The sequence below is a fragment of the Nymphalis io genome, chromosome 12 (assembly GCF_905147045.1).
Source record: "Nymphalis io chromosome 12, ilAglIoxx1.1, whole genome shotgun sequence".
NCBI lineage: Eukaryota > Metazoa > Arthropoda > Insecta > Lepidoptera > Nymphalidae > Nymphalis > Nymphalis io.
In genome coordinates, this window is record NC_065899.1 from 4,496,937 (window position 1) to 4,509,334 (window position 12,398).

General features: G+C 30.7%; 1 protein-coding gene across 2 annotated transcripts in view; it reads left to right on the forward strand.

The window, feature by feature from the left end:
• Positions 1-1,929: 1,929 nt before the first annotated feature.
• The window catches only part of LOC126772318 (monocarboxylate transporter 13), a 38,961-nt gene continuing 28,492 nt past the window's right edge, over positions 1,930-12,398 (forward strand). For both annotated transcript variants that reach the window (XM_050492625.1, XM_050492626.1), the window contains exon 1: positions 1,930-2,076. In XM_050492625.1, coding sequence (XP_050348582.1) covers positions 1,990-2,076 — 87 coding nt within the window. In that variant the 5' untranslated portion in view covers positions 1,930-1,989. The remainder of the gene's footprint in view (positions 2,077-12,398) is intronic.

The following is a 12,398-nucleotide window of genomic DNA, read 5'->3' on the forward strand; positions in this document are numbered from 1 at the left end:
ATTGCTGAGCTTTAAAGTTTGATTACAGATATATGTATGTTTTCAAGGATTACACAGTTCTTCTCGTCTAAAGAGTTTAAGTAAGTTTTGCAAAAACTTCTGCAATATGATTTATCTGTAGTTCTTTTTAAAATTACTAAGATTTATTTATGTACAATACAATAAATCTTAAGTTAAATATTTAACTTAAGACTTAGAAACCTCTAAAAGTAAAATCTATATCCTATTTTTTGAGAACATTCCAATTAGTTCAAATACAATATCTCTGCTTTACGTTAGTAAGCAGTTGGGTATCCTTCTGATTCCAGATTCTGCAGAAACAGGTCAGGGTTACCATGTTATTGTAATATCAGTGCAGTCACAAGATTCCAACTTTGGAATCGATCAGACCAGTAGAAGATGCTGATATCCTTTCAATATCTAGAAAACAGCTGATGATCTTTAAAAGCTGAACCGATTTTCTTAAATCATAGCTAAGAATTGTATTACTTTAAAAAAATAAATAAATGAAAATCGGTTAATCCATTTCGAAGCTTCAATGTCACAGTGAGGTACAGATTCACATTGTAAACTTTTTTTTGCGCCGATTGTTAAAAACATTCTTTTAAGTTGGCGGCAGTCCGCAAAACAACAATTACGGAAGAAAAAACAAACCAAGCTACCGTTCTCGAATGATTGTCATAAATAACCATTTCCATACTTACTTGTATTCTGTTACACAAGTTTAATAAAATTCTTAAAAACATGATTATTTAGCTAAACTTTGTTTCATGAACTTACTGTCATAAATAAGTGAAAGTAATTTAGAAATCGAAAAAGTGTATATAGAGACACGTTAAATAGCTTTCAAGCCGCAAAGGCCCAGGCCTCAGCTGAGCGCGGACTTGCGCCCACTGTATCGACCGATCTGATATTAGGCATGTTCTTGTAACATGTCGATATTCGATAGGATTTATTACCATTAAAGTGCATAAAACCTTTGAAGTATTAAAAAATAGAAAATAGTTTTTTAAATTGTGCAGAATATATAAAGAAACATGAAGTGTGAGATGTACTCGTATTAGAACGGTACGTTAAGTGGATATAAATGTTTAAGTAAAAAGTAAAGTAACAGGCTGTAAATGTTCCACAGCTGGGCTAAGGCCTCCTTTTCTTTTTGAGAAGGATATATAATACTTGACACGATACTAATTGTATTAAGTACATCATTATTAAAGATCTAATCATTAAACAAATGTCATTATATAAATTTTGTTCCATTAAGTACTTTTTTTAGGTTTTTATTTTATCTCAGCTTCACAGCTAAGTGCTAGCCTTGCGGGCGGTTGCCGGAGCGTAATCTTCAGAAGAGTTCAATATGCAGGTCCGAAGACTTAAGGCTGCTGGGGCAAGGCGCACAAAACTAAAATTATGCTAATGCAAATGAAATATACTAATGCTTAGAATATGTGACATAGTGTGAAACAAGCAGATATCATATTGTTTCCATTTGTATATAATTGCTAGAACTATTTTTGTGCTTAAATTAATTACACTTTCAAAAATATTGTGTCGTTTCTCTTACAGCAAAAAAAAATGGACGCCAAATCATAAAATCAAATCTTGTCAAAGGCGAGCCTAACCACGACGCTAATTATACTCATTCAAAACTTTCGGTAATTAAAAATATTAATTATAAAATCCATAACATCACTTAAGTATTAAGCATCAAACAACATGCGTCACTGAGGGAAGCAGTAGCAAACGCAACGTAGGACTTTTTGCTAAAATGTATAAATTTATAACATGTAAACAGTGCTTAGTACTTTTTCCAGGCTAATTAAAAATAATAATATTCAAGGATTTTATCGATGTTATAAGGGTTAATCCCTACTTTCTGAAAGACTCGTGTAAGCAGGCACAACGGCGCGGCATCAGTCGCGCGAAGGACGCGGGGTGGCTCCTTGCGGCCACGCGCCGCGTTACGTCAACACTAAAAAGTAATCAAACATGGGTCAGATCGTCGGAGCTGAATGCTCACCTGACGATGAAGAAGAAGAACCTCGCATCCATGTAAATCCCACAGAGCGTTCACTGGTAAGCTATTTTTAAAACAGATAATACATTATGAAGCTTAGTAAGAAATAAACTAATATTTATATAATATTCTGAAAAGGGTATTTACAGATTTAGAAAATATATGTAAATCTTGTTGTAATATTTTTAAGGTACCTACATATTAATACATATTTTTATAACGCCTTTTAAAAAGCATTAGCAATATTAGTTTTACGTGTCAAATGCAATATTGTTATACGGTTCGAAATATGAAGTATGTGCAAAAAACAGCCGGTAAGTGATTAAGGTAAATTCCACCGCTGGTGTAAAGCCACTGCCTTGTGAGGGGTATGAAAACAACCAAAATTTAATTTAAGAAATTATTCAAAAAAATGATTACATCTTCAAACATCAGAAATAGGTATATTTGTTTTAACAGAACTTTAAGCTTTTTTATATTTTTTATGTATTTTTAATACATAAAGAAAATTTAGGTTTTGGAGTAACTATACATTCAATTATATTTTATTCTTTAAATTTTGCTGCCAGGACTTCATCATTAAGCAAATATTGTAATAACTAAAGCAATAGCTAGCATTAGCTTCGTAATTTATGTAATTTGTAATTATATAAAGATTGCTTCTGAATTGTAGTTATTGTTTTCTTTTAAAATAAAATTGTGAAATGTAAGATTTTCGCGCCTTTGATTCTTAACTACGCACTTGGCGCAAGCCAGTTGTAACGTGTTTATCGGTTTGACAGTTGTCGACCTGACGGCGCAAGGAATGGTACTTTATAACTAGCGTCATGCGTGCGGTCCGCGTGTAAATGTAAAACGAAACGTTATCACAGCGCTCGTGAGCTTATAGTCTGTCAAGTCTTTTACGCAAACTATTCTTATAAGTGGAGTATTTTATTTCAATGTACTAGTAATATCGATAGTTAAAATTAGATCAGAGAGTGTTACTATTATACCATAAAAATTGGTAATTTATAATTGAAGGTTGACGTTATGGGGTGGTGCAATTGATATAAGTGCTGTCAAAATTAAAATAATAAACTTCAGTGTTAGATGTTCAGATGTTTGTAATTCGAACAGTGAATTAAACATTAACCTTTTAAATTGAAGCGGTTTGCTGCAGTGCAGTATTTTTCATTCAGTTATAGAGAAGACTAACAAATTCGAAGATGTCTAAAGTGTCTCTTAATAATATTCCTTCAAATCCCCGTATAAATCGTCTACGAACATTTTCAAGGGTAAGAACAAGCAATAATATATTTCAATTTAATATTAACAGGTTAAAATTTGAGTTTACATTGTTTTATAAAAGTTTTAATGTTCAGTTTTTCGATTGCATTGAATGCTTTGTTTGAAATTGTTAATTAAGGGTAACAGTTAAAATACTGTTTTACCATTTCACATGATTCAATAATTTACCAACAATCGTAAAACAAAACATTTAAATCACTAATCCAAAAATCCTTCCTTTGTTTTGTTATTATGCAAATTGGTGATGACAAATGTTTTTATTAAATGTATAACTATCATTGTGGTGAGATGGTTATATTCCAAAACTTTATTTATGTTTAATCAAAATAATAATTTCAATTAGAGCAAAGAGTTCTAGTGATTGACATAAATCTCTTTTGTGGGTTCTAATTTATCATCATAATGAATTACAATTGACACATTCATTTTCAAAACCACATTTATTTTATAAACAAAATATTGCCTGTTTATAATTGGTTTAATATATGTTTTGTGCCTATAAAATTTTTTGATTTAGTTTTTAGCTAGATGTCATTATTAATGTAAACTAATTATTGTTACTAACCTAATGCTACATTCTTAATTTTGTGGATTGATATGTCATTTGAGCGGAAGAAAAACACAATTCAATAAATGAAATTTGTTTACAAAAATTGAGTAATATGATCATTGCATTCATATTTGCATATTTTCTAAATAATTGTCATTTACATTTTAATTTGTTAAGTCAAGATTTTAAAGATGACATAAATATTATTACTTACTGGCCTTTAATAATGGTTTATTGTTAATTTTAATTTAACATCTTATAAAAAACTATATTACTAAGAAATTATTATTAAACAAATTTGATTTTTTGTTCAATACTAGAATACATGTGAATGCATATTTTAAGAGAGTGATAAAGGTGCTCAGTCATTGCTGTTATAATTTAAATTTTATCATTTTTATATGTATATTAGTGATTTATTATTTAGTGTAGTATGGTACTATATATAGTAGCTATATTTGTTGTTTGTAGAAATTAAAAAAAAAATATTTTTTCTTATATGAAATAGAAAAAATGCAAAAGATTGTGTCTACGTCTAAAAAACATACATATATTTTTATATATGTCATATATACCTCTACTATTCTTTGTCCTCTCCTCGGCCTTGATCCTTAAGGCCTGAAAAAGATGCTGGGTTAGCGATAAGATAGTTTGAATTCCATATTTAAGTTTCATTGGTCTACAATAAACAGTATTTGTATAGTATGTATAGTATGTGTACTACATTCTCTATTGTTTAAGACATGTTTATTTTTAGGTTTTTTTTTATTGTAACCTACGCATTGATTAAATCTTGCAATAGAATTTTAAACTAGATCCACTCAACATGGAAGCTGAATTTTGTATGTTCTTTAGCTGCTTGTGATAATATTATGGCATATTATAACTTTAAAATTGCCACCAAGTAAAAGCTTGTTTTTTGATATTTATCTGTTTCTTTGTTATTACTGTTTACATTGGACTTATCTTATTACAAAAATGAACCATTATGTGTTAAAAATCAACCTGTTTCTTTGTTTATCACTAACTCCACTATATGGAAACATACAATGTAACCACCATCTAACATTAAAAATTCTCACTCATGACAAGCATGATATGTGTAGTGGATTTGACCTTGAATGACAATTCTTTCATTGTTCCAAATTACTAGGCAAGTTGATTGATTTTCAAGGGCCTATTATTTTATAGCATCAATCAAGATTTTTTTTAGCTCTAGCCATAAAAGCAATAAGGCCAATAACCAATAAGGCCAATAACTCTATGAAGGCTTAATACTTTTATAAAAAATGTTATAATATAGGTGTGTTGCTTGATTGTATTTGCTAAACATTTGATAGATTGTATCTTATTATGTCACGAGTGTTGCAAATAGTAGTACAAGTTGATAACAATGTTATTGCACTGTCCTGGTGTTTACTTTGGTCCTGATATCTAAGCTAATTGAGTGTTTATTAAGATTTTAAAAACCACTATACCTAATTGCAAAATGACTAGATTTTTCTTTTTGTGACTCAATGCAGAAATAACGTTATGTATGATATTTAAATGAATTAAATGTGAGTTGTTTGTTATTTATTGAAATAAAAAATTATAATATAATAATAGCAAATGAATAATCATAGCTAAAACCAGTTACGTTTTGTTTTCAATTGTTAATGTTAATGTCGTATGTCTGGTAAATCAATTTGATAGTTTAATTTCCTGCTTCTAGGGTTTTGTGCAAGAACACCTGGGTAGACGCCACTGACACATCAATTTACTCACGAAACATCAATACAGCATGTATTGTTGTGTTCTGGTTTAAATGCTGTATGTGCTATCGTATTTACAGATACAAAGAATATTTATCTTTTATTTCGTGGTTAACAGCACATTGACATTGTAAAGAGGTATATACTTCCAGGAGTGCAAGTGTTTAAAAGTAAAGATGACTTAAGATGAGTAGCCCATTTTGCTCCTTAAAAAATCTAAAATGTATCGTACAGAAAATGGGCGGGCCATTGTTGACGAAAGCTGTCAAAAGCCTATTAACTTTACCATCAAACTGTTTTTTATACTTTATTAAAAAAATATCAAAGTAAACCTGTATGGCGTTAGTGGTTTATGGCTAGCTGCAGATTCCGAGGGCCTGAATTCGAATCATTGACAATCAAATCTTTTATTGCTTTGATCTAGAGATCAAAGCAATAAAAGATTATGAATTTTATATATTTTCGATTGGAGTTCCTATGGTCCTGAAATACAACCACATTCTATATGGAACTCGCGGCAATTTACAAAAAAGGAAAATCGCGGTTATAACCTAAAACTATCGTCATACATTTTGAACATAATATAGAGAAAATTATGCAGCATATTATATTCATCTTTTAAATCCGTTGCAGTGCCTATTTGGAAATACGCTACATTACACCTATTTGAAATTTACAATTTCCGGCTATAGGAACATAATTTTTTCTGTAAAACTTACAGAAAAAATTATGTGTTAAAACTTCGCGACAAAATTTTTTTCGGACAAAATTGCCTTTTACTTGTTACCAATAAGTGTGATGATTATGTCAAAATCTTAAAAATGTGATTTTAATACTTAAACGAGCTACATCTTACCCGATAAGTGTGTTGATCTCAGGTCGCAGGGATTACTTGCGAAGCTCGAGTTCTATTTAAACTTAACGGAAAGATTTAGGAATCGAATGGAAAGGTCGAAGTACTAAGTTTATGAATAAGAGGCGATTCCATTCTGCCAAGATGAGAATGTTGAGATGGATATGTGTAGTGAGAATGGATATAATACCAAATGAATACAGCTCAGCAGCATAATAGTTTGTTAGCAGCTTCCTTAACAGAAATATTGATAGGAAACAAATTGTAGATGTAATGCGGATGAATTTTACAAGAACTGTGTTAGGTATAAATATAGATTATTATCAGCCAAAAGGAAGAATGAAAATAAGATGAATGGATATTGTGAAGGTTGTTAACTGTGGAAGAGGGGAACATGTAAATAGAGGAGATGAATGGGAGATCAAACACACTGCCCCGAAACCCAAATGTGTTGGCCAGCGAATGATAATGGTGAAAAGGTCGTCGTCCCTGTAATCATAGAAAATTAGAAATTCGTTAACACGAGTTACCTAAAAAAAAGTAGGTCGTTATAATTTGCTTTACTAGCCGTTGTTAACTGGTTAATTACTTACAATGTTATTTAGTACATTTATGTTAATTAAGTGACACACATTAGAGTGACTCTTTTTTTTTTGTTCAATCCATCTATGTGTGGTCAATAATTCATTGATATTGAGATCTGTACAAATCTTCCGTAGTTACTTAATTAGCGCAGCAGTTGTGAGGCAACAGAATCAAAATATTTTAAAATAATAAGAATAGTAATAATTACATTCGTATAATTAATGGTTTTACATTCGTGTCGACTGATAAATAGATGAAAATAATTCCTACTCACTCTATATTCCGGATAGAAACGGCAATCAATTGTGTAATTTCGGGCTCAGAGCCAGAATGAAGATTGCAAGTGTGCAATGAATTGCAGGGAAATTTTGTTTGGAATATGAACGAAACCAAGTCCCGCGGATATATTATATGAACCTGCCAGGTGATTTTTTGAGGACATGTGAAGCACTATCTAACTCTACAAGTTTTTTTTTCTATGTGCGGTAGTATTTCAAATCGTTTGATGTGAAACCATACCTACATGAAATATCAAGCCACTAAACCTGAAAAAAATATAGATCGGTAATTATCCCGATTAATTACAGGTAGGTAATACGGTACTGGTACAACTTTTCTTTAAATCTTTTAATGGATTGCTCAAGTTATGAGACTCATCAATTTGGCAACAAAATTAATTCTGATTTTAAAAATAGATCGTTTTTTTTTTAAACGTTTAGGTAGATTATATTTGAATTAATCAAATATAGACTACATAATTAATAAAAAAACTTAATTTAGATCTATTATACAATAATACCAAAAGTATGATTTTGGCAATATTTAAATTCAACGTTGAAATTTCAATTGTAATAATCACACACTCACTAACAGGTAAATTTAAATAAAAGCTTATAAAATAATTTTAATGTTGTAAATGACTGTATTTAAACTACTCTATAATTGTAACCCTTTAGATAAGTCCCCAAACCATTAGCCGGTAATTATCTTGTATTATCGTATTGGAGTTTACTCATTATCAGCATGCGTTTCGCGACAGAAGTGTATAAAGATTGTTATCCTGTAATAAAAATACTTTAAAATATTACAATAAAAATCGAGTAGGTACGATACATGTTGGTTTTTATCAAGTCGTGTTGATTAGGATATAATTTATCGAATAATTCTATATAGGTCTTGATACAAGTGCTATCATTGCTAGTTGAATTTGCAACTAATTTGAGTGGAGTGTTTTTTGTTAAATCTGTCGAAAGTATTAACTACAATGGTACGTATTAATTTCTACAACGCAATTACAGCTACATTATAATAGATAATAGAATTTCCATAAGTGACTTGCAAGATAGCTCATATAATATCAACTAACCATTGCATCGAAAACTAGGTCTCTAAAACCTGTCGCAGTTTTGTATGTCAGGAGTATTGGGTAGATTAGTTACTACTAAAAGCCATTTTCCGTTACATAATTACAAGCATCCTAAGAAGGTAACATGTTAGATTCGAAGGAAGTGAGTGGCGGCGGCACTAATCAATTGATAGCAATCTACATCACGTGCGATACGCTGCAAGACGAGAACACATTCATCACTATTGTATGTGAACGGATGGATAAATATGTCTTCCAATTAAAATACTATACCACATACTTTGAAGTATATGATGACGTTTCCAAATTATTTGACACATATTCATTCATCGATTTCAATTGACCCAAATTATAAGTCGGTCTCTTGTAATGGTTCAAAGTATTTTTTGTTTAATTTTGCATGACAAACCGATGCCAAAGGTTCAATAAACTATATGCTGTTTCTTTGTTCGTTTATTTTAATTTTAACATCGTCATGCATCGGAAGATCTTGTTTAAAAATATTGAGGAAATGAACTTAAAAAACAACCATCATTTCTTGGAAAAAATATACAAAAAGATACTAAGTTTATATGCGTTAACTACATTAAAGCGAATCGGTGAACGAAAAAAACACTAGTATTGGCGCCACTAGTAATTAAAATACCAGAAGATATTTTATATTCTATACATTCTCAGCAATTGCGACGATTCGAAGTAACTGCATTATGAAAAATTCAAACGCTCTGAAGGCCAGTGCTACAGCTTCCTTTACTAAGTTTCTCAGCATTGGAATGAAGGAAGGGCTTTGTTACAGAATCATGGCATAAAGTTTTTTAATAATTCGACTTCTGAATTCTGATCTTAAAAATTCTTCGCTTATTCTCTTTACGTGTTTCTATGTTGCGGTTTTTTTTTATTTTATTGTCCTTAAGGAATGCCGTGTATGTAATCTAATAGTCGCAGTTATTGTTTATCCGGATATTATATACTATATATAATTAATTCGCGTACATACGATGATATCAGGTTTCCCCGTACCGAGCGTGGTTGAACATAATTCAACGCGATGTTAGGAAAATAAATCACTATATCTGGCACGCTTTGTAAACAATAGCAAGGTAGAGAACTTGGCCTTTATCCTGAAACATAAAGATGGATGGTTGATCTACAACATAATAAAATTGTGAACATAACCGTTTCTGTACATAAAACGTTTAACGAATGCAAACTAAGTCGAGGACGCATCGATATGGTACAGGCCAATTATTTTATAAAAAAATTTTTAAACACAAAATCTCATTATTTCCTAATGAATTACCTGTCACCGTCATTGCTTCATGTAATGTTCTGGTAACTAGTGCCCACCTAAGTTTTCGTTAACAATCGTGTGTTGTCTGGTGGATCCTGATGGGTAGATAACTTTAATCAAGCAGTGTTTTTGTATAATCTTTTTATAAACGCTCTTATCTCGGTATTAATTCAGTACATTGTTACTAAGTATGTTTTATAGCCTATATTAAAATAATTCACTTTAACGACAAAGATCAACTTAAACTCTGGAAATTTATATCTAGCTTATGAAGTTAAGGAATTCGAGCGCCTGCGTTTAAATCCCGAGTCAGGCCTATTAAAGTTATTGGGATTTTCTGTTAATATATTCTCACATTACCAATCCGTAATTATGATATTGGCAGTGTTTACATTGCCGTGCTTCGGAAATCACGCAAAGCCTATCCTGTGTCTAATTTCTCTTCGGTCGTATCGGACTATGACATAATAAAGAGCGCACTTGTGACTGCGCAAAATTACTTTCAAATCAATAGGTAAGCATAAAACTGCCTACTAATGTACATTATTATTTTTGATGAGATAAGAGGTTAATGTTATTGCTTATATGTTGATTGTGCACTTATTACTTTTACACATTGAAATGTGTTAATATCAGATTAATCCCGTTTTTAAAAATAATTTTAGAGATGCTTACTGAATTTTATGTCGATATATGAAGAAACTTCATCGCGACACTGCACTGCAACAATATTTATTTGCGATACATATTGCTATTAAATATAAAAAATCTAAAATAAATCTTCGCCATCTTTGTTTGTAATGAACTATTAAGCAAAATCTATTTATAACAATTTTATTAGACGAATTTACTCATTGTGAAATATTTAATTGTTAGTTTAAAATTATAATTGTTGACAAACTAAGTAGGATTAGGTAAATTGCTTCGCAAATACTTCCTCACGCTAAATTTTCCTCTAGAATGACGCGACGAACAAACAACCGGCAAATGATTTGAATTTCCTTATATTTTTTATATCAAAGTAATGTTTATTTATTTATATAAAATTATAATACATCATCATCATCATCATCAGCCGAAAGATGTCCACTGCTGGACAAAGGCCTCCCCCAAGGATTTCCACGTTGCCCGATCTTGCGCTGCCCGCATCCAACGGCTTCCCTCGACTCGTTCTAAGTCGTCGGTCCACCTTGTAGGGGGGGCCTGCCCACGCTACGTCTTCCGGTTCGTGGTCGCCACTCGAGAACCTTTCTGCCCCAGCGGCCGTCGGTTAAATTATAATACGGCACATTAAAATAACAGCAAAATTAAAGTTTGCACATATAAAATTTATCATACTAGCTAATATTATACAGAGATAATATTTGTTTGTTTCTCTCCGCATTCACGCAAGAATTACTATCAGATTAATATGAATCTTTGATATTGTATTCGCTTATACTTTCAGAACTCTATATTATAGTCTATATATATATATTATTCAAACATATTTTATTTAAACATCGGTCGAAATAACAAAGTGCAAGCAGTTTTTATTTATAAAAAACCTTATTTATTTTGATAAGAATTAGTAAGTAATATGTAGCAAATAAATTGAACCAAAATTATTGTATATATTTTTCCGTTTTTTAAATCTAAAGTAGAATACAATAAGTGAACAAAGAAAAGGACGCTAAAGCGTCTTTGTTTAACACTGTTTGAAGAAGATTTTAAAGTAAAATTTGCCAAATCTATAACAAATAAAATAAAACTTATATTGTTCGTCTGACACTGATTGTATTTAATCTGTGCGAAATCGGGATTTCTATATTATGATTACAATATTCAGCTTATATTTGATTATTTCGAACTAAACCAATACTCGAAAATCGTTTCACGTTTAAGATAACTCGTGAACGACTTTTGAATGTTTTGTTTATTTATTGACTAAAGCAACCGAAGGAATAATGATCGAACCTATGACTATCACCACTGTGCTATTTGGTATCTGTTTATTAAAAAAAAAACTTTTAATGTAGTTTATATTTGAGTGAAAGAGCTTTAAGATACTTTTTTGGGTTTTCATTATCATAATCTAATAATAGCTTTAGCTTACCAGCGGCTGTTGACGTATAATATTTTCGTTTCGACATTTTGTACACTTTTATTAACTTGTTTACCGTACAAAACATTCATGTCAAACTAAACGTGTGCGGAATAAATTCGAATGTTTCTAAACATATCGCAACCTCTTCAGATTAATATTCAAAATGATACATTATTAATTTTGTATTATATTTCATTCAATAAGTAAAACATATAACAGTATATTAAAATTTAAAATTATTTTAAGTGCAGTCTCGGCGTTAAAATTATTTCATTTATAAAAATCATACCAATACCAAATAGTACTTTTCGAGATTAACACGAACACATATAGACACGAATAGTTCGCATATATGTTGCGACAAAATGATGATATACTTATATTGCGACATACCGTTGTCGTCTTGTGCTATACAAAGGACTGATACATTGTTGTAACATAAACAATACCAATTCTATTACATTGAAGTCGGTCATTACTAGCGGCGATGTTATCTAGCGTGTTAAAACAAACATCTGTTATATATCCATGCTTTGTTCTTAAGATGCCTGAACATGACATTTGAAGTGTATGTTGTTTCAAATAATAATGATATTGATATGTTAC